A 24,393-nucleotide genomic window follows, 5' to 3' on the forward strand; every position below is an offset into this window, starting at 1 on the left:
AGTGGCTGATTATTTGTCTGAAATATTTCCTGGTAGAGTCATTTCAAAAAATGGAGACATACGTTGGCCGTCATGTGCACCAGATCTTTCCCCATTAGATTTTTATTTATGGGGAACTATGAAAAGCCTCATTTATAAATCTGTACCCACCGATATCAATAAGTTGCGAAGGTAGATCAGCACAACTTTTAGGAGCATGATTAGGAGAAGGGACGTGGTAAGAGAGTTGTGTTTGGATGTGGAAGATGAACCCTTCGAATATTTCTACTAATTTTTTTTATTCACTTGTTTCTTATTTGTTATTTCTAATGCATTCTTTGCAAAAATAGCAAACTGTAAGACAGAACACGAGAAATAACATAATTGATGATGGTTACCGAGACTCAAAAAGTCGGATTTCAAATGTGGCATCGCTGACCTTTTATATTTTATGGTTACCTATGGTTCCCGTAGTTGAGCATCAGAAGTGCTCACTCCGTATATTTTATATCTTGGTATTTTACATTTCGAGTAAGTTCATATCCACTATACGAATACACGAAAAGTTAATGTCATATAAAAATAAATTATGTTCGCTCAAAAGGACTTAGACTTTATGCTTTCCAGCCCTTTGAAAAGGCACTTAATATCAGTGGAACCTCTCCCCAGATATAAAAATTGTAACAACAAATTTCTCAAAACGAACTTACGTCGGGGGGCTGTGCGGAACTTGATGTATTTTCCACGTAGCTTCCGATACTGATTTTTCATCTGCAGCATAACACCGCCACAATGACTGAATAAGCGTGGCTGCAGGCTGTCTTCTCCTGATCATGTGTTTCTGTCTCTGTTGCTGCTGAACCTTGAGGGCAAACCCCGAACCCAAAATGCCCTGACCCAGGCAAAGAGGTCAATTGCAAGTCGTCTTCTACAAATAACGGAATACTTACGGCTGGAAGGGCAAAAAAAGAAATGCCGAGCAGAGAACAAAAGGACGCTATAATTTTCCCTTGCCAAGTTTCTGGAACGATATCTCCGTATCCCACTGTGCAAAGCGTTATCTGAAAACGTCGGAATAATTAGGTGTTAATAAGATGTGTGGGGTTTCGCAGAGCTTACCACTCCCCACCAAAGAGCTTGAGCAAAATTCTTAAACTTAGTGTTTTCTTCGTCTTTTTCTGCTATAAATACCAAAAAGGAGGCGAAGATTAATCCTAGGAAACCTATGTAAAGTGTAGTCATTAGCTCCTGTAAATAAAATTTTACTTGGTTCGGAAGGAGATGCTAATTGATTTATACCTGTCGATGGGCGAAAACCACCGAACCCAAAAGTTTCCAAGTTCCTCCTCTTCGATCCATACGAACCATTCTTAAAATTTGAAAAAACCTTAAACCTCGCAGAGCACTCGCAGCGAGCACTTGACCTCCGGATTTCATGGTAAGAGCCAGAACTACTATGGACGCAGCGATGGTAATTAGATCTAAAAAAAATGATATTAAATGTGAATTCTAGCGCAATTTTCTATGAATGGGAATTTGAAACTACTCTCCAGAGCACAGAATTGGGGTCACCTCATAACTTGCATTTAATCTAATAGCTTATAGTTTATTCAAATTTTGTTCACCTGTAACGTAATTTACTGACTTTATGCGGTGATTTTGTCGTGATGGCTTGAACGAAAAGGAATTTTTGTTCTCGTTACGAAATGTGTTAAAAATAATGAAATTAAAGATAATGCATTTATCCCGAACATAAAAGTTTTTGCGGATTTCAGTATCGAGTATTTCCTCCTCTAGTGATGATAACAGCTTGTAGAAGACGACTCATGCTTCGAATCGGGTTCTGTATTACGTTCTGCGAAAGATAGTCCTATTCCTGCATCAGTATTTCGCAAAAATCCCTGGAATCTCTAGGAACCGGCATATGTTTCGGTAAGTGTCTTTTTATCTCATTTCAAACACGCTCTATTGAATTCAAATCCGGACTTCCAACAGGCCAGACAAATCGCGTGATTTGGACCTTGTCGAGAAAAGCGGTAACTATGCGAGCAGTGTGGGTCCGTGCAATGTCATGCATAAAGGTTGCATTCTCTTCAAGAATTATCACGAACGGTACAACATGGTCTTCTAGAAACTCGGCTGATAAGCGTCCAGAGCTGATAATGCATTCAGAGTTCCATTTTGGATAAAGACTGACTCCGTACGAGCTTCAAAAGAAATTCCTCCCCATGCTATAATTAAGCCTCCTCCATTCTCTCCACCAAATAGAAGCAATACACACTTGGGCATATCTCTCGCCTGCTAGTCGCCACGGTCTCATACGTCTGTCTGAGGCCGTAAGAGAAAATCGAGATTCATCGGAAAACAATGCGCTACTCCAATCCTCTACTGTCCAAGCCAAGTGTTCTCGTGCAAAATTCAACTTCGCAATCGTAGCTCTAGTTCGAGAGGATAATCCATCAGCACAAAGTCCCCTTTTAACGGTCCACTCGCTTTCGTTTACGTTTCTCACTTCTTGCAGAAGAATTCGAAGGGAAACTGTTGTGACCGTTCGGTTACTCAAAAGAATAGAAACGGTCATCTTTAGCTGTCGTAGTCCTTCCTCGTCCTGATCCGGGTTTTCGAGCGAGCAGCTCGATCTCTTCATAACGCTGCAGCGCTCATCAAAACATGTGATTGTTGTTTAAGATCGTCTTAGATTTCGAAGAGAAGCCATTCTTAGCTGGAAAAGTGCCCCCCTGAATTTGTACAAACTTCGAGGAATTTTTCAGGTGCCCTTTATTTTGTGCTCGGGAGCGTATGTCGATTAAATAACATAACAATAGGGGCACTTCACTGGTTTTATTGGATGGATTATTGGAAAACTAAATTTTATACAGGTAATAATTGTCGTTCGGAGCGAAACCGGAACATCACTGAATATATTATATTATGCATATAAGCTCGATTAGTAACCAACAAAAGTTACCCATCTGTATGGGTAAGGACAGAATATCCCGAGATTGAATATTCGTTACGTCCAGCTTTAGGTATGAATTAGTAATTTAATATAGTCGCGATATTTCATCAGAGTTTTGAATTTCACGTTCAATTTGTCTATGCCATGTAAATCGATAAATTAATGTGTGTTTAATAAAACATTCCTTTCGATGCAGAAATGGGAACAGCACCGTGCAAACTTGCTCAACATGAAAATTTAAGATTGATGGTTTTTGGCAGCATTGTCCCCAGTTTATCAATCAGCTTCCGGGGAAATCGAACCTCGAATTGGATAGTTTTTTAGTATATACCTAATCCGCAGGTTAAATCCCTCTGTCCGGGGACGCAATTACACATAAAACAGAGTTCCGCGGCATCCGATTATTTAAAACGAAAAATTCCCCGGTTAAATTTGCCCTGTCAAATTATATGGGGGAGCGACGTTTGTTATGAATTGGGATAGCTCACGCTATTTCATAAATTATAACAGATATATCTAATTATATCTAATGTTGCATGTGGTAAAACAAACCTCGAGTAACACAAAGAAACGTATCAGTTTTACACGCGGGTCCGTTTTATGCTAATTAAACCTAAGTGGAATATCTTGCTTGTATGTAATAAATCATTTAAAAAATCGCAACAAAAATCTTCGGTCTCAAGAACGCATTTCTATACAAACAGCTGCACCACATTGCTTTCTCATTACTTACAAACTGCTAACTAAGCTGCTTCAATAATTTCGAGTCCTAGTTAGCAGCAAGAAGTTGGGCAACAAAACTTCGGGACTGGTTTTTGCGGGTCGCGACTTAATGAGGCTTTTTTATGATTATAATTATAAATTCTTAGTCAGTGGGTTAATAAATTTGCAAGGACGCGGCTTACCTATGACGCAGAAAGGTCTCCTTAAAAATTTTAGTCGGCCAACTAGGCCTTGGTATCTGGACCTGCACCCTGAGGACCATGTCCTACGATAAAATAAATGTTTTATCTATGCATATGTCCCAAAGCTACTTGCAGGAATTGTCTTCCTTACGTTTTTAAAAATTAAATAAACCCCCAGAAATGTCAACAATCTAAAACGGCTTCGCTGCAGGATGATTTATATATTTTAAATTGCTAATGACATTTATAAGGGCTGCGGCACAAAGAAAGCGATTTCCGCATTTTCTTTGGCGCGCTTTACCTGGAAGCAGGATTTATTGCAAAGTATATCAAAAGGGCTTACCTAAGTACGAGTTCAACGAAAAACGTGGTGCAAACAATGGATTCCATGTAAACCAGTATATCCCCAGCTTGCTTCTCATATTCCTCTATTGTGGAAAAGACACTTAAAGCTAAACCAGTAAAAACCAAAACAAATCTGAAATAAGAAACGATTATGCTAGGACAAGCTCGCTAAAGTCTGACTTAAATGGACGTAACCGAAAAGCGATACAGATCATTAGCCAGGGACAATATTTGCAATGAACTGGTTGTATGTGGGTGAACCGCTGTAAAATTTTGTATTTGTCCAATCAATATTTTATAATGAAGAAAATTAAAAGACGGTCTCTTAATTTCATCAGTCAACAGTTGTACACGTGGCTGACCTTCGATTTTATTAATCATCTTATGATAAAGTTCAACGTTTTCCTTGGGGAGACAAAACAGTTTTTTAGGCGAACAAATTACCAAATGGGACGATTTCTCAAAAAGGAGCTCGCCGAAAGAAATGATCACGAAAGGGTGTGGGGTGTGAAATCCAGTTAAAGTCCGAGAACAGGGATTTTAGGATGTTTAACTATGTATGTGGTGGTGAATTAAATTGACGGACTTTGTGGAATATTTAGCTGGAATAAATTCTACATTATACAGAGCGTTCAGAAACAACGTTGAAATATTTTGGGAAGCGACTCTAGAGATTAACATAATAAAGAAAATTCTTATAAACACATCCCGAAAATTGCTTCTTAAAGGGGCTAGAACCCTTTAAGGGGGAACTCTGAAGACGGTTTTTTCGCAATATTTTCGAACCCACTTGCGGTAAAATTATGAAATTCGGTGTACTTTACTAAATTGGAATGGGAAAACTTTCTTTGTGTTGATAATTTTAGTCAGGCACGTCACATACAGGAGATCTCCTACGTAAGTGTTGCCCTAAATTTTTTGTTTGTGGCATTTCTGATTTTTTCTTTAATTTCTCCCCATATCAGCACTTCTGATTTCTACGTCCAAACGATTTTATCCATCAATTGGACGTAGAAACCTTACCAACATTTTTCAAATGGAAAAAGAAGTATAAACCAATACCTGCTTTAAAGAATTCGACCACATAAAGGGCTTTAAATACTTTAAATTTTGTTGGGACGTAAACTGGAGGTGCGCTAGTATGAGTTAAGATTTTAAGGGGAACACTTTTAATCAAGCGGGAAATGAATGCTAGATAACTGACTTTAACTTTTACTAAAATCGACTAAAACAAAACTTTTTACTGGCTAGAAATAAAACCTTGAAGTGGTAGTTGATCCACCAGAAATATATCACCTGTAGTGTCGTGGTTTTCACCGCTGTTACTTGATATTAGGTGTCGTAAAATTGAATCTTCAGACGGAGAGTGCTATGCGCAGTTTCTAGCACAGGGTGGGGCAGAGCAACTTGCTTTTTTTAGAAATTCAATAAAAGAAAAATAATGCAAATATGTATTTAATTCTTTGAACAGCATCAATTACAACATATAAGCTTTATGTTTACACAGTTTTAAAGATGGTATCAAGCAGGTGGCGTCTATTATTCTCAATACACTGCATTAATCGAACCCGGAAGTTTCATTCAATTTTTCCCAGCATATTAACGGGTATATTGGCGATATCTCGATGAATGTTATTCTTCAGGTGAGCCAGGGTCCTAAGACAATTGTACACAAGTGATTTTAGATGGCTCCATAAAAAATAGTCGCAAGGGGCTAAATCGGGCGACCGTGCTGACCAGCGCAGATGGCCCCTCAAGAGAATTGACTGTCCTAGGAAGTGTTGCCGCCATACAGTCATTGACGAACATTGTATTTCGAGAAGTTTTGGATGAATTGATATTTCTAGAAGTCAGTTGGCTAACGCTGGTTTGAAATAACTGATAGGCTGTTTTCGATTCAATAGTACTTGCCAATAAATCGATCTAGAGATTGGTGTTTGAAGCAGTGTTTCTATAACACATGTTATCTTTTCAGGTTTGATTGCAATGCCTACGGCAAAGTTTCCATGTTGGCCCGCAGCGATATAGCTTCCAACTAAACTAAGAACGTTGCTATTGGAACGTTTATCATTCCATGGTTCGATTATTACTTCCTCTCCATTTTGGAAACAGCAATTTCCAGATTCTTTCCATTCGTTCCGCTAATCACTTAGACTGTGGAATACGTGGTGGCGATCGAGGAAGGACAATGTCCAATTCGGTAAAAAATTTTGCGAATTGAATTGAGCCCAATTGTCCGTTATGATTGCACCTGGGACTCCAAAATGGCGAAAAACTAGAGGTAAATAGTTGGCCGTAGCTGGATTTACCCATTTAGGGTCGATGAATCGACTGCAACTATCTATACTGGTATGGTTTGGGGAGATCCAAAGGGACTTTAGACTAAGGATTTAGAGGAGTTTTTGTCCGTGTGGAACACGTTGACTGCATTTCTTAACAGTTTGTTTGATTGTTTTCCAATTCCAAAATCGACATTTTTCATGCGTTGAATTTCTGGATGTCCGCAGTGAAGCTGCTCCAGGACGCAATTGCATTTTGAAATGATTTTTCTTGAAGGTCTTAAGTTTAAAAAATTTCGAAGAGTCTGTTGTGCATTACGGGAATTTCCATTTCCACTACATTGGTTTTCCTCTTCCTGAGAATTATGATTGATTATAATGGCGTTGAAAAAGTTCTTCAATCGAAAAAGCGGGTAATCCGAAGATAAATCGCATTAAAAATTCAGATAGTATAAATCTCTTTAGTGAGCTCTATCAGTTGCTCTTTTTCTTTCAGTTCCCAAGATGTGGACTAAGTTTAATACCGATTTTTTCGATTTTGAAAGCGCTTGGAAATTAAAGGTCTAAAAATGCATTTTTAAGACCTCAGAGCCTTAATAAAGGTACCTCGTGTCCTGTTGATTAGAGCAGAAAATCACTTCAAAAATTTTTAAATTTCTCTCAAAATTTCTAAAATGGCGGAAGGTTTACAAATTTGATTGCTTTTCAAACTTTCCGGTACCGCTCGTCTGCATACTGATGTATGTTTTTGAACTTCAAATACATGAAGCAATAAGTCCGTTTGCTGTTTAGTTTGAAGCGTACTTTGTCCCTCTGTAGCAGTAATTTGACTTTCATCCTAAGTTGATCTGATTACCTCCCCAGGAGCCAGCACATTTTTTCACGAGTACCTCCTTTGATGCGAGTTCTTCCAAGTTCGGAGACGCACCAAAATGTTGTTTCCTAAAGAAAACTACTGGAAATGTGGTTTTAACGCTTTTAATAAAGCAGAAAACTATTACTTCACAGCTGACTTTAACTTCGACTAAAAATCGATTACAACAAAAGCTTCCGTTGCTTATATAAATATCCATAATCCCGTATCGGTTCTTGAGTCACCTGAAGAAATAACGGACATTGCCCAAAAAGACTACGGGATGTGTTAGAAATATTGGTTCAAATGAGTATAGCATGCTAGTGGATGAAAAAGTAAAGCAATTCAGCTAAATATATTTTATAAAATTGCTTGTTTTTACTCTACAAGGCGTTTTTTTTTTTTTAATTCTGTAAATTGGAAATAAATTTCACAGTTGTTACGGAGAGGCAGAAGATGAATTTTTTACCCTCTAACTCTTAATACTCATTTCAACCATTATTTTTGGAATACAATGTATACAGGGTGTTTCCAAAAATGTGAGCAATGTCCCGAAAATGAAAAGTTGTTGTCAAAAGATTGTACTAATGCTTATAAATTGTTTTCCATAACTTATCCTTACGGAACTACAGTTTTTCAAAATTTAACAGTAAAAATGGTATTTTCTAAACAACTTTTTTTTCAGTTAATGGAATTTAATTAATTTTGGGTCACTGATGTATCATATCAACGTTAATAAGATAGGACCTAACGCTTCATTCTATATCTTCAGGGATGCGGACGGGAGGCTACCTTCAACTTCTTTATTCCTGAACTTTTAAGATTTTTGATTTATTTAAACTTTTATGTGGTTCACTAGATTTCTGGCGTATCTCAGAAAAAAAGGTGCTTTTGGTTGATGTACGTAAACCGAACCGTTTGCCAGAAAAACACTATTTTCTCAAAGGTAATGGAATTTAGCGTGTATTTTTTATTTTATCACCTAGATACCAAAATAGATAATATTTTTGTGTGGAAATATATTCAAAATAAATTTATTACTTTAAAAAAAATTCATTAAAAAATTCATCAACTGGAATAAAGTTCGTGTAGAAAATGCTATTTTCGCTATCAAACATTGAAGAGCTGTAGTTCCGTATGGGTAAGATTTGGGAAAACAATTTATAAACATAAGTACAATCTTTTTACAAGAATTTTTAATTTCCGGAATATTGCCAACAGTTTTGGAAACACCCTGTACACATTTGTATAAATAAATATGTCCAATAGCGAAATAATTTGGCATTAGCGATACAACGACCTCCTCAATAGTTGAATGTTATTATTTTGAATAGAAAGACGATTACAGATGCTCTCAAATTGTAATATAATGGCTCTCATAGTTTCCAATGGTAAATGCTGCAGATGAAAGGAGAAATTCTCTGAATAAAGCATGACTGATTGAAAATCTCATGCAAAATTTCCGGATACCGCAGTTTGTAGGAACATAAAAGGTATGAAATATGTCAGGTTTCGAAACGGTATTCAGATTTGAAAAGAGACGTAATTGGCAAGCGCAAATTGTTGAGTCCCTACTTACCTGAAAGTGTGCGGTCTCTGCAGAATTTTTACTATGGAATTACATGGCAGAATAGTAAATCCAAATGACGGAATGATCCAAAAAAAGGCTGAGCAAGGGCGCCAAAGGAATCTAGTAATTGGACAGAATGGCCTTAATGCCTATTAATCGGCGGGGTTTCCTTTTATTCCAAGTAGCGTAGCCGTTATTTCCGCTAAAAGATCGCTATGGGGATCTACGGAAACTTATGTATTTTTATCGACACAATGTAAGCCTTATAGTGGCAATTTTGTGCTGGAAGCCATTGATTCTTTTGGTTTCAATAACTACTAATAAATGTGTTAAAATCCCCGCAATGGCAATATTGCAACTCAATATATATGCATTAGCGGAATTCATTACATAAGCAGCGATGACAAACGCTCATAAAAGGTTATTAATACCAAAACAATGCACATGCCTACCTAAATGACGCACACGGATTATTAAAAACGATTAGTGGCCGCAACCAGATACATGCATAGTTAGTTTTGTTCACTTAAAGCCTAATTTAACAGCCTTTTACATATAATTTCATCCCGTAATGGTCGGAAAAATTGACAAATTATGCATGTCTGCATTGCAGTCATAATCAATCGAACATAAAGGGACTCATTAGTAAATTAACTGAAGTATAGTCAGTCTAGAAAGTATCCGGGAAGAAGAAAGCTCCATTGTAATTATTCGGTATCTTTTATGACCTGAATTAGAAAATAGCAACAAATAGCTCATCTCGTTTACTTATATAACCTCCATTTAACTCTAAACACTTAACAAAACGACCAAGTCCACCCGAAACTAGGTCACCGTCATAATGTTCGGTGATGGTGATCCAAGTCTGTAAAAGTGACCGAATCAAATCTTCTTTATTTCGAGACGCTGCTCGTTCAACTTCAATCTTCATTAGTCCTCATATATTTTCAATGGGACATAGCTCTGGTGATGGTGCTGGCCATGGAATTGTTGTCAATTGGCATTCTCACGTCCGAGCTTGTGTATGAACACAAGCATGACATCTTATATTATCCTGCTGAAAACGTCGCCCCTCTGGATTAAAGCGTGAGCCGCTTCAAGAAGAAAACCATTTAGAATGCCACAATACTGTACGCTATTAACAGTCCCATCAACTATACAGAGAGGTGGAGCACTGCGCTGAGATATTACTCCCCAAACCATTATTTTAGTGGAAAATTTGAAAATTTGAACGGTAACATTTTCTCTTGGTAGAATTTTTAAGTGATATACATCAAGCTGGAAACAATTTTTGTCGGATATAAAAGCGTTACTAAAATTATCTTCTCCAAAGCGTTGACAAAAAGGTATTCTTCGTTGCCTTTGTAGAGGTGCCACTACGAGGATTTTTTTGTTTCCTTGAGATGTAGCCCTGTCTTTTCAGTGACATGAGGACAGTTTCTGGACACACTTTTGCTCTTCGTTACTTTTTAAATCTGTTAGCCAATTTTCGAAACCTTAGTTGCGGATTTTGTCGTTCTAAGGCCAGTAAAGCGTTTAAATTGTGTCCATTAATCTTACATGGTCTTCCCGAAACTGGTCTATGTTTCGTATCTGTGTCATTTTTTATCCTCTTTATTGTCTCATATACTGCACTTTTTCCAAGTTCAGTCAATTGCACATTTTTTTACGTTTCTAAAACCATTTTTTGCTCAAAAATTTCACCTCTTTTCCTTTTAGATGGTGGTGTCATGCGATTTTGGCAATAGCCTATTATCGACACGAACTCCCTAATGCATTACTTCTGCCGAAGAATGTTACAATAAGGAAATATATTAAAATTAGGAAAAAATTCCAAGGTTACACTAAGACTAATTACAAAAATGAGATACCCCGAAAAACCTGTCACTCTATCAATTCAACCAATTATTATTCGAACACACACACATATGAAAAAAATAGCTGAAAGACTACTACAACTGCAAAAGAAGTGGAAGAACAATCCCCACAACTCGACTATACTGAAGGCAATCCCGCTTCTCGTTTCTATCAACCACCTTGTTGGAACACTTTCAGATGTACCTTGTAAGTTTGATTGTAATAATGTTTAGTCACTTGAAATTAAAAATTTGTGTCATGGGCAGAAAGATCAGTTTGGTGGATAGTGTTTTTCCGAGGAAATAAAGATTGTTTATACAGTACAGGGTGCAATTGGAGTATATGGCCAAACTTCAAGGAGTGATTGTTTGAGTGATTCTAAGACGAAAAGTTTATATAAACATAGGTCCGGTAATGTTTCGTTTTCAAGATACTTAAACTTAAAAAAAAATCGTTTTTTAAAAATCTTAATAATCGTTTAGCCGATTTTGTTGAAATTTGGCATATTTATGAATCACTCAAAGAGTCACTCTTTAAGGTTTGACCACGTACTTAAATAACACCCTGTATACAGGGCAGTTCTTGACTTATACGCATAAGCTTGGAAAATTCTATTGTAGTTGAGGACAAATGATGATTAATAGTGAAAAAAATATAGTAAAACTCTTTTAGTTTCGGAGATATCAATTTATTTCGAATAAAAATACCCTGCAGCCACCGAATTCTGATGGGATTCGCCGTATGCTACTACCATATCCATAAGTTCTTCGTTTGAGAAATTATGCGTCGTACTAATCGCGTAAAAATGAACCCGAATACGATCACAATTGAAAACAAAGTACTGCTAGAAACACCAAAGATATCGTCCTGACTTGTTTACCTCTTGGTTTTTGTGAATAAAAAATTTTACTTGATAATTTTTTTGTGTCTCAGCTCAATTGTGCATTGAAATAACTTCGAACAGTTATTTCCGATCGAACAGTATGATGAATTAAATGCAGTTTTTTTCTGTTTTTATTTGAAATAAATCGATATGTCCGAAACTGAAAGTGTTTTCCCACATTTTTTTCCACTATTAATCATTGTTTGTCCTCAGCTATAATTTCCCAAGTTTACGCGTATAAGCTAAGGATCACCCTGTATATAAAGCATAAAGGATATATAAAATTCCGGATACTTTCTAGACGGGCCATATTTTTACTATCATTTGCAAACCGGCTAATCTTATGGTTCTGGATTGTAATTATTTATTGGTAGGTGTATGCCAGCTGCACATCTCAGTTAAATTAAATGCAGTTTTGTTTCATTTATTTAAGTACCGATCCAAGACAACGTGGAAATGCTAATTTTTTCTATTGTCTATGCGTGTGACTTCGGTGAATTAATCTTCGTTTGAGCAAATGAAAGTAAATTAACTTAAATATCTGTCGCCGTTTCAATGGATGTTTTCCGAGCAAAGTTTAAGAGCAGCCGAGCATTCAATAGAACGTTACGGAAATCCGGCATAGTATGATTAATATTGGATCTTTTAAAGTTATACTCCTTCGAATTGGCTGGATAATATTAACGTTCCTATAAGCTCAGATAACTTATTTGATGTTTGTTTCGAGTCTCGATTGACGACAGTAATACAAATGGGCGATATTTGTCTTTCCGCTGTGCTAGTTCGAATTAGCTCTATTTTAGTGTCTTTGCACTTTGATGTGTGCTCAAGTCCAACCTCCGAGCATATTAAATTGCCAATTTGTGCAACGACCCAATGTTTACCAAATCTCGCACTCCGACTCTGCCAAATTGTACCTGTGCGCTACAAAGTAGAAATTACTGCGGCCGTTATGATATAAAGCTGTATTATGACTATTAATCATTGTAAACGTATATACCTCAGGGCGTTAGCTTCAGTAATGGAGGAAAGTGCTTTAGGCTTAAGATTTTGCAACTCACACGGGCAGAAGCGGGAAAGAGAAGCAATAACACTAAAATTAACCTCATTTTCATGCAAAAGCGTGGCACTTATTTTTGCCAATGTTATTTATTTAACTAGGCACCTCATTAGGACCCATATAAATCAGTGCCAAATATCTATATTGTACTGAATAAGAAAATCAGCCCTCTGCCAAAGGTTCCTTAGCAATTCTGAAGCGTAAATCTTAATTAAACCGAAAAGTGTATCATACTACATAAAATTATGAGATATCTACTATTATGTGCTCATATCGCTGGAAAAGATTTAGTGTAGGACAGAGATGTATATAGTGCTTATTTTATTGTGATTTCGGACAAATATACGAGCATTGGGAAACTATTCAGTTCCAAATAAACTCAATACTGAATAGAAAATAGCAATGGTATATGTTTAGCATACTGTTTAGTTCTGCCGTTTGGACGTCTGAAAACGTTAAAATCTTTACTTGAGAAGGTACATGAGTGTATTGTTACGACAAGTGGCAGGTGCAGGAAACAAAGGAAAACATACTCTATGCCAACTCTGACTTAACATGATTCGCGAATAATCTAGCATTTTTGTTTATATTAATGTTTGCATTTTTCTAAAAAATCTATGGAATAGTCATACGATTATAGTTATATAAGGAGACCATTGTTAAATAGTGAGTTCGTCTCATACTAGTACAACTATAAAACTGAAGCTATTAAAATAATTTGTGTTAAAGCGTTTAACAGGCAAAGAGTGACTTATTAGTGAATTGTTAGTTGGCGAATTGTAGTTATATTCATTTGTTGAGTTAATAATAATATTTACGTTGAAAAGGAGTATCCTCGATTCATTGAAACTCTAATTTCACAGAAATATTTTCAAACACTTTTCATTAATCAATAATAGTTTTTTTTTAGTTAAATTCCAAGTATATTATTGTGTTTATGAAGCATACGCCTTTCCTATATATAGTAGGATTTTAACTGTATAAAAACATTTCTAAGAGACGAAATGTTTAAATTCGTTTGTTTCAACTCTAATTTGAGAATTAAAAGCGTATCCTCATTATCACTTTATACACACAAGTCACCCACTTGTAACGTCGAATGGACGCGTTTGTAAGTTTAATAAAACATCGAGCAAACCTGAACTATTTCTGCGAAATTTTAATTCAGCTCTTCTCAGTACATTTCAATGGAATATCTGTGGAAAGACTGTAAAGAGATTTTTTAACGGAATCTCAATGAAATTTTGGGTCAAAATCTAATTCTTTAATCATCAAAAAATTGACAATTCTTTCAAATTTTAATTATTTGTTCTATTGTCTCCTCACAGAATTTATTTAAAATTTGTGTCATCAGACATTTCTGCTAACTTTAAGAGGATGTAAGTCACATTTATCACTAAATTTTGACGTGGAGATGAGTTCAATGAAGAGTTCTTGTCGTTTTCAGGAATTTCATGGAAATTCGTACCAAAATTTGAGGATTTAATTACAAAAAAATAATCAACTTTATGGAGCTTTAATTATTCGTTTGGCAACAAAAAAATTGGAGTATTTATAAGAATATACGCTGATTTGATTGATCACACCGCATTATTGCCATAAATTAGTTAGATGAGGTTAAACGTATTAATAATATGGTTTGCACTGCACCATAAATTTAATATTACGCGTTTAATTAAAAAAATTACACGCCTTTAATATTATACAAATGACCTTATAATTTGGAATTACTTCAAATTGCTTATTTTCTTTCCAAAGCGCTTATTTTTTCTACAAAAACGATTGACTTTTATTACGATATTGAAAACACCGATAAAGCTCTGCCATGAAAAATGGAAACAACATAAAATTCTGTACGTCTGACGTGGATTTATAATTTTTCACGAATGTATCAGTAAAAAGTAAATACTTACACAAGAAAATGATAAATAAAAGCGAACCCTCTGGGCCTTTCCAAAAAGTTGTAGACCCGATTTTGTAACTTTCGGTAACGGGCATCACGGCGGGAAGCTCTATAATTGAGGGGCTTCCCAAGCAAAGACATTCTAGGCTGAAAAAGTCGGCCCCTTTGTGCTTTGTGGTTCGGATCTGCAGCAAGTACGGACCTGAAACTAGAATACGGATCAGTCACCTTTGAGATAGTTTTATATAAATTGAGATTTGATGAGTGTTGTTCCACTCATGCATCAAAATTGAGTGGTCCGTTTGAAGTTGAGGGCCTTTTACGAGTCAAGTTGGGGTTAATGAAAGCATGAACACATTTGAATAACAGTTGACTTTAATGGACATGAAACGTTGCAAGAGTGGCGAAAAATTCCTATTGAAAACGCTTTTGTTATTAAATTGTATGTAGGGGAATTTATTTAGGGATCGCCCACATAAAGGCCACTTAAAAGCCACATTTTTGAAACTTTGGAGCAAATAACAAATAGCATTCGCTACCACTTAACAATGCAAAAGTTTTAAAGCGTGGGAAATCCTGGAATATCACCATTTTGGGTTACCCTAAATATTCAATTATGCAGTAGGTATTTTCTGCTCTAAGAGAATCTCGGAAATAGTACGCATTTTTAACGAAACCCTATAAAGGAGAACACAGTATGATTATTTCCTTGCTGAAATGGCATGTTTTTTATAAATGTGTGTCATACATAGACATATTATGATTTCAAGAATATCTCTGCAGGACTAAAGAATATAATTATTGCAGCGTCGTTGTCGTGTCACATGAGGCTAATTACTATTTGAAATGCATCGTGGACAGGACAGAAATCCATGTGGACGAGGTATTTTTAGAAGTAATTTCCATAAGTGTTATTCCCCACTAGTTTTATTATAACTGCACATAATAACACAAACGAAATTAGGTTAACAGTTTAGAAACTCTGTAGAGACAAAAAAGGGCTAGGAACTGCCTTTTACATGCAAATTTTAATTATATCACTGTAGTTTCTTTAAGAATGAAAAGAGTTGCTTTAAGAACGAAAACTTTTTAATTAAATATTCCACAAAAGATTATTGGAGGCGCAAATAGAGGCGCAGGAAATTTTTTCGGAATCATAACAGCAAGACCAGTAAATTGCCCAAGTTAAAAATGTCGAATATAATCTGGGATGTTTTAATAGGCCGAACGTAAATCATTCAAAGAGTACTTATAATTTAGCACTGGAAAAAATTAACTGAATTAAATCACTGGACATTATGTGGCCTGCAAGTAAAAAGCATTTTAAATCCATTTAGACCGGAAAATTCGTTCCGAAATTTAATTAAAAAGCTTCGTACCAATACTTTCGGTTTAGTAACACAATTAATACTGGATTCTACGCCAACTTGGTGACGGTTCCGGTCGTTTTGAGCCCCAGGCACACATCTGACAACTTATATTCAGCACAAACTCACATAACAAGTAACGATGAAGATTGGCACTTAAAACTGTTACGTGTGTGGAAACTTTTATAATTTAGTTGGGGATTGGAACACCAAGAAAACAATCCAAAAATATGGGTATTCTTCGGAGGCTTATTATTTCGGTCCCGGAATTCGTTTCGGTACATGCACCCAGGTGACTTTATTCACTTTTGAAGAGTATTTTTATCGGGTTTCCACTCATTTATACTTTTCACTTTTAATGCTGCGTATTTATAATTCAAATCTACTGACAAATAAATCTGATGGGAGATAATTCTCACTTTGAGCATAGTTTGCTGCAACATACATACTACTATAATTAATTATAGAATATATTAATCAGAAACACATGTTACTGGTAACTTTGTTTATGATCAAAGTCAAAAAATTAATTGATCAAAATTCCTGGCTAGAAAGCACTTACTATTGGTATGAAATCAACATTTTAAAAGTGTGTGCCTAACCGTCATTCGACAAAACTTTAACTTAAATTTAACTATTTATTCGGTAGTTATGAGATATTATGAGCTCCTCGTTACGGATGATCCTTAAAAAAAACTCGCAACAGACAGTGAATCATACACGTAGAGCGTTGATTAAGCAATTTTGCTATTTACCGGGAAATGTCCGACATTTATAAAAACGTAGAAAAACATTATTTTTCAGCGCGTTATTAACATACAGGGTGTCCGGAAATAACGTTGAAATATTTTAGAAAAAGATTTTCAAGGATAAAACAAAAAAAAGTTCTTATAGACATACCCCAAAAATTGGTTCTGAAACGGACTAAAACCTTTTCAAGGAAGAATTTGGAGCATGGTTTTTTCACAATATTTTTAAAACGAAATACATGATGGATTGAGATGAACTGAGGTCATTTTCAACATTTATTGTGAATAAGCGACAAATCCTTAATAATATTAGTCTTATTATTGTCGGCTAATCAAAAAATGCATACAATGTTTAATGAGATGCATTTCGACGTTCATGTAAACGTGCATCGGTTTATAAAAATTAATTTTTTCGAAAATGATCTACTTTAACGAGATGAAAAAAGAAGACTTTTTTTATTTAAAAAAATGTCCGATTCAATCAATTGATTTCAAATATTCAGAAATGTCGTAAGTAAAAAAATTAGAGCAACATTTACGTAGGAGATCTTATATATGTGAGGTCGCTGACTAAAATCTGAAATTATTAATATAAAAAAATTTTCCCATTCCAACTTATTAAAGTATACCGAATATCATAATTTTAGCGCAAAGCGTTTTGAAAATATTGCAAAAATACCTTCAAAGTTTCCTTTTAAGGGGTTCTAGCTTCTTCAAAAAGCAATTTTTGAGGTATGTTTATAAGAACTTTTTTTAATTATTTTAATTTCTAGTATCACCTTCAAAAATATTTCGACGTTATTTACAGACAACCTCTATGTACATATTTTATTATGTTTCTGAAATTCTAGATCAATTGTTGTTTTTTTAGTTATAATATCTGGATAGTTTGCAGAAACACTATAAAACTCAAATTTTACCCTAAGAGTAACAAAAAATACATACTAAAAAATAAAATTTAGGAAAAATCTTTCGCAGTTTTTAATTCTTCTTAAAATTCTATAAATATGACATTTGGCAGATCATACCCCAATTTTTAACTGTTTTCTAGATATAAGTATTTCAAACATGACCGTTTTTGTACTTTCAAAGACAATAACTTGGAAATGATTTTAGTTCGAGAAAAATTATTTTATATTACATTCTGAACTTTTCAAAACCTGTTAAAACTCTGTTAAAATTAACACGTGACAAATTAAACATATTAATATACTTTGGAAAATTAAGCAATTAGAGCAACATAAAAGCCGCTTCGCTCCAGCTTAAACTGAAAAGTTTCAAAGCGCAAAAATGCTAATGTTTCTTAATGTCCAATTTGTTTCATATTCTTTTTCCCACAACTTTACGACTTATTCTTTTTTTGCGAACTTAAGGTTACAACTAAAATGTGGCTGCCTGCTTATGAACTTATTTATGCAAATAATCGGCAATGAACACGCCCCAAACTATTCCTTCTCATACTGAATCACGTTGAAGTAAGGTTTAATTTAATATGCATAAGAGGACTCAGTAACGACTTTGAAAGCTCCCAAACCATAAAAACTCACTTTTACTGTTCCGAAGAGTCGTCTAAGAAATTATAAGCCTTTTTGCTTTTTTAGGTTTCATATAATTGGCGATTTTTCTCGGCGCTTTAAACGGGACATGTATCTCATAACTTCGAAGAAACTTAAGACCATATTTGTCCCAGATGCATTTCCATCTATTTTAAGGGCCCGACAGTTTATTTAGTTTATCGCCCGGGAATAATGTGTTTATGTAGTTCCTCCACGTCTTTATTCGATATTCTCTATAATACCTCAGTTTCGATTCTCCATCAATCGTCCAGTGGCTTCCTTTTACACCTCGCGGAAACTATCTTCGCCTTTTCAATTTAACTTCCATGGACATGACGTGTATTTATAAGAATAAGTTCCTACGATTCGTGTCGTAGTTAAACAAGTGGAGATGTGTGAAAATAACTTTAGACACGCGTTAATACCATCAGTCAGAAGATTAATTGAGCTCGCAAAGAAATATTTTGATTACGCGGAGCATTGGCGTAGTGGCGGCAGCCAATTGATTAATACCTCGGGTGCTGGTAAATGTAATCTTTATTTGATTTACTATTTGTGTATTGATTATAAATTTAACAAGCACTTAATTTAGTTGAAGTGTATTTTTAATAGCCGTTTTAGACGTCCTTAAATCCGCAGTAGTAATTTCTGCGAACTTTAAAGTTTTTATTTACTTTACTGAGTTCGCTCCGGCGCAGATTTATATAGCCAAAGTCGCCGTAAAAATTCTTTAACGCGCGTCTCATCAACAAGTACCGAAATAGATAATAAGCGAACATGCCAATACCTTTAATTTTAGTTGAAAACTTCCCCACACCAGCTAACCACCGATAACTTTTCGGGAGGTTTCAGCATCGCTTCGCTTAGGTTTTTTCAAAAGCACTAAAACACTTTAACGAATGAAAGCCAGTCCAGCACTGTTTCATGTCCATCCGGCGATTTTCTGCACAAAACATGTTCCCGGCATTTACTTAATGTCTTTCTCCATGACCAAAAAGACCCTTATTGAAAGTCAGGAATGTTAAATTGGCGCGTGGAGTGTTGCGGCAGATCTTCCGACACTTCATGTTATTTTCTGACTCTATGACAGGCATCGCTGAAACTGACTGGAAAACTCTCTGGATATTCGAGATTTCCCTGTGTCAGATAAAGACAGAGGGCGGCATTTGCCTTGCGCAGTATTCTACCGCGGATTATGAACTGAGTTCAAACTTTATAAAAGTTCAGTTGATGGATTTTTGTTAAAATTTAGCCCGCACAACAGTTAAATATGCCACAAAGTGTAAACATTGCGTTACCTGTTTTATTTGTCTTTTATTGCTTTGCGCTGCCTCAAGCTGTTGACCTAAAACCCCTAAATTTAAATAAACATATCGATCGGTAGTAGAGTATACTTCTTTTGTTGCCGCAGTTATACTGTGGTGAGAAATTGTGTGTTATGACTGCTGGACGCACTTAGCCGGGTAAAAGCTTCCTATAATGGTAATAACCCTAAAAGGCTAAGGAAAAATTGGCCATTAGAACTCTAATAAAAAATTAGATTCAGCTTCTTTCTAAAGAAAGTCTATTCACCTGTTACGACTTAATAATCTCCTTAACTATAGTCCGTCTAAAAAGTTTCCGGAATTTTATATTTTTCCTAACTTTAATATACTTTACGGGTCTAAACTGTTCCCCCCGTTAACTTTTCCAGATATGATTATTTTTTAAAAATACAAAAGTAGCATTGAATAGGACAAAAAATCTTATCTTTTGCTATTTGTTTATTTTTTTAAATGTTGCTTAGGTCACCGACAGCGCGAAATGGACGATTTTTGAAAATTGAAGCAATGGTCGAGTGACCCCTCAGATTAAACATCTTTCAAAACTACATCCAATGATGCATTGCGATTGAAAAACTATCAATTAATTTTTGAGAAAAACACCTATAAATTTTGTAAAAATGCAGTACAAACTCAGTTAAATAGTCCTTAAATAATGAAAAAACTTATTTGTTGATAGGAAATTGATTTGTTTTCAATTTTGCCCTCACAAACAATCTTTGGTTATTTTCATTCATTTATTTATTCTTTTTTTTTAACCAAAAACTGTTTGTAAGTACAAAACTGAAAATAAATCAGTTTCCTATCAACAAACAAATTTTTTCATTACTTACGTACTGTTTAACTAAATTTGTATTGCATTTTTTACATATTTTATAGCTGTTTTTCGAAAAAACCTACCTATAAATGTTGCATCACAATACACCATTGAATTTAGAGTTATAGTTAGAAAAACCTTTAATTTGAAGTGTCACTTGGCCCATGTTTCAATTTTTGAAAATCGGCCATTTTGTGCTACCGGTGACGTATGCAACATTAAAAAAAATAAGTAAACGTCGAAAAGTAGAATTTTTTATCCTATTTAATGTTGCTTTTGAATGAAAAAAAAAGATTAAAAATTTAAAGGAAAAGGGGAGAGCCAATTTAGAGCCGGCGTTTCTTTGTTATAATATTCTACCGCAGAAATAAAGCATTAGGTAGGTTGTATTGATAATAGGATACTGCCAAAATCGTATGACGACACCATCTGGCAAATATTGATTGTGTACAGGTTTAGGATTTGTGAAGTAATGTCGCAAGTAGGAAAAAGAAAAGAGATGGAATTTTTGTGCAAAGAAAGGTTTTAGAAACGTAAAAAAAATGTGTAAATGACTGAACTTGAAAAAAGTACAGTATATGAGATAATAAAGAGAATACAATATGACACAAATATGAAACATAGACCAGTTTCGGCGAGACCGCGTAAGATTAACGGAAACAATTTAAACGCTTTACTGGCTTTAGAACGATAAAATCCGCAACTAAGGTTTCGAAAATTAGCTAACAGATTTAAAAATCAACGAAGGGCAAAAGTGTATCCAGAAATTATCCTCATGTTACTGAAAAGACACGGCTGCATCTCAAGCAAACGAAAGAATCCTCGTAGTGACACCTTTACAAAGGCAACGAAAAATACCTTTTTATCAACACTTTGGAGAAGATAATTTTAGTAATGTTTTTATATCTGACAAAAGTTATTTCCAGCTTGGTGTATATCACTTAAAAATTCTACCAAGAGAAAATGTTACCGTTCAAATTTCCAAATTTTCCACTAAAATAATGGTTTGGGGAGCAATATCTCAGCGCGGTGCTCCACCTCTCTGTATAGTTGATGGCACTGTTAACAGCGTACAGTATTGTGGCATTCTAAATGGTTTTCTTCTTGAAGCGGCTCACGCTTTAATCCAGAGGGGCGACGTTTTCAGCAGGATAATATAAGATGTCATGCTTGTGTTCATACACAAGCTCGGACGTGAGAACGCCAATTGACAACAATTCCATGGCCAGCACCTTCACCAGAGCTATGTCCCATTGAAAACATATGGGGACTAATGAAGATTGAAGTTGAACGAGCAGAGCCTCGAAATAAAGAAGATTTGATTCGGTCATTTTTACAGGCCTGGATCACCATCATCAAACATTATGGCGGTGACCTAGTTTCGGTTGGACTTGGTCGTTTTGTTAAGTGTTTAGTGTTAAATGGAGGTTGTATAAAAAAATCAGATGAATTATTTGTTGCAGTTTTATAATTTAAGTAATAAAAATATTTGCCAAAAAATTACAATTGAGCCTTGTCTTTTTCGGATACTTTGTAGACGTACTATAATTTGTGTTAAGTTCCCATCGGCAGCTTCAGCATAATAAATGTACACACATCAATCGACAAAGTTGTATCGACTTTAGCCCATCTCTAGTGACCGTATTTCGATTACTATAAATCTCAAAGGAGGGCTTTGCGAAAGCGCTGATTTTGTCCAATATTTTCAACTCTAACCCCGACAGATCGGAAGCGTCGGTAAAAACGAATAGTTTATTTTTCAGTGTTTCATCTTATTTGGGGCCCGATTTCAAAGGTCTACTAATTTCATTTCTATCCAGAGACCTAGTCGTCGGTATCGCGATCGTTTCTCGGAGTCGTTTTTCACCCCCGTGAAAATAAATCAGGATTTGGCCCACGCAAATATGTTTGCTGATATTTTATTGCAATTGCTCGTACATCTACAGCTTTTAAATGATACTGAAGTTAAAAATTAGGTAGAAATTTTGAACTACATTGCATGTCCAATTCGAGCACTCCTGGTCGAAATTGGCAATATTTCCTGTAGATTTGTGTTACCCTACTTTTAAGAATACAAAATTGATGGGTAGGTGCTAATAGAGCATTAATAAAGCATTATTGTAGGGATAAAAATATCTGGAAAATAGCGGGTAGTTTTTGAATTGAAATGTTTTTTCACTGTTTTTATATTGCATGTGGTCCAGCATTTGCTCTTTTTGCATTCGGTTTTTCAGCATAATTCCAAAATATACAGGGTATCCGTTTCTGAAGCGTAACCATGATGATCTCGGTAACCATGACAGATGCGAGATCGGTTAAATTGGGACAAACTTGCATAATTTTCAATTAAAAGATGTGGCGTTTTAAAATTTGAAAAATTCCCATCGTTTTTGGAGGATTCGGAAAAATTCAGGCAAATAAATACAAAAAATCAAAAGGTGCCTAAATTGAAAAAAGAATTCAGAATTTCAAGAAATCAACGGTTGATAGGGTCGGTACTACCTGGTGTCCAGGCGAACCCTAGACATAGAAGATTAACATGGGAAATCGGTTTTTATTATTTTGCGCCTGCATGGATTATCCAATTGAAAGACTTTTACATGGAAATTATAGTACTCAAGACCGGTCATCATTCCACAATTTTTTCAGTCTTCTAATTAGAGCTGTTTTGGGTTAAAACACCTTCAAGTTTCAAAAAATCGAACGTCCCGCGTAACCATTCGAGGCCACGATTTGTCAGGGTCAAGATCAGAATTAAACAAACACAAAGTCGCCAACAACGTAAGCATCATGAAAAAATGTGTATTTTGCATTAAAGTTAAAATTTTCCTTGGAAATTTTGTCTAGTGAGTGAGATAAAGATATAGGTTATGTCTGTGTGTTATCGTTATACGTTAATAACAGATTTGTTTATTTACCGTGGGGACATCAAAGCAGATCACATAATAATTTTCCTCAGGTTTTTCATTCATTTTTCACTGGCTAAACTCGTAAATAAGTTAAAAATTGCTTAGAAATTAGCAAAAAAAAGAAAATTTATGTGACGTGGGGTTTTTACGCTTACGTGGTTCACAGCTTTGTGTTTGTTTAATTCTGATCTTTACTCTGACCAATCGTGGCCTCGAACGGTTACGCGGGACGTTCAAATTTTTGAAATTTGAAGGCGTACTGAGCCAAAACGGCTCTAATTGGAAGATTGAAAAAATTGTGGTATGATGGTAGACTCCGAGTACTATGACCTCCATGTAAAAGTTTTTTAATTGGATAATTCGTGCAAGCGCAAAAAAATAAAAACCGATTTTCCATGTTAATCTCCTATGTTCAGGGTTCGCCTGGATATCCGGTATAAAAAACGTTGCGGCGTAAAAAGTGGGCCTGGCACTATGTTTTGTCATTGGTTTTTAATCGAGCTGCTTTAAAAATCGGAATAATCTCAAATTTGTAATACAGGGTGCTCTCAATCTAGTGGTAATAAATATTACGACTTAGTTAAATTTATTTTATATGCACCTTGACACCTTTTGCAGTTTTTAAGATATATTAAAAAAAATATATTTGGGCGGATAAAGAAGGCCTGGCCTCCAATACGCAGTATAACGCAGTATGTTTTATCAGTAGTGTCATGAGGTTACTGAGGCGGACTGTTAATATCTCAGAAATGAACTACAATGAAAAAAATCCAAAATTTAGCGTGTTATATCTAACAAGATCGCATTTTAACAAAAACGAGCTTTCTCCTACCGGATAAGAGATGCAGAATTGAAACTGTACATGTAAAAATTTAATTCACTTTTGTTGGGTATTTCGATATATTTCCGACCTACTTCCGAACCGACTTACTAATAGTCAAACGATCTCTAATGTCTGTGCAGTCTTTTCTCTCGACTGTTTGTTTGGAATGCTTTATGGCACTGCGAATACCATAAATCAGGATTTATCCCACACATATCCCATATTTCTTATTGTTAACAATTACAGAACTACCCTTT

General features: G+C 35.3%; 1 protein-coding gene across 1 annotated transcript in view; it reads right to left on the reverse strand.

The window, feature by feature from the left end:
- LOC136409386 (potassium voltage-gated channel subfamily KQT member 1-like) overlaps positions 1 to 19,335 on the reverse strand; it is a 35,500-nt gene extending 16,165 nt beyond the window's left edge. Inside the window, exons 1-8 of the mRNA XM_066390845.1 lie at positions 19,053 to 19,335; positions 14,604 to 14,801; positions 4,187 to 4,321; positions 3,844 to 3,926; positions 1,279 to 1,460; positions 1,099 to 1,227; positions 930 to 1,040; positions 690 to 871 (exon numbers count right to left, since the gene is read on the reverse strand). Of these exons, the coding sequence (XP_066246942.1) occupies positions 690 to 871; positions 930 to 1,040; positions 1,099 to 1,227; positions 1,279 to 1,460; positions 3,844 to 3,926; positions 4,187 to 4,321; positions 14,604 to 14,734 (953 nt within the window). The 5' untranslated portion in view covers positions 14,735 to 14,801; positions 19,053 to 19,335. The remainder of the gene's footprint in view (positions 1 to 689; positions 872 to 929; positions 1,041 to 1,098; positions 1,228 to 1,278; positions 1,461 to 3,843; positions 3,927 to 4,186; positions 4,322 to 14,603; positions 14,802 to 19,052) is intronic.
- Between the last annotated feature and the right edge of the window lie 5,058 nt (positions 19,336 to 24,393).

The sequence above is a fragment of the Euwallacea similis genome, chromosome 6, assembly GCF_039881205.1.
Source record: "Euwallacea similis isolate ESF13 chromosome 6, ESF131.1, whole genome shotgun sequence".
Lineage (NCBI taxonomy): Eukaryota > Metazoa > Arthropoda > Insecta > Coleoptera > Curculionidae > Euwallacea > Euwallacea similis.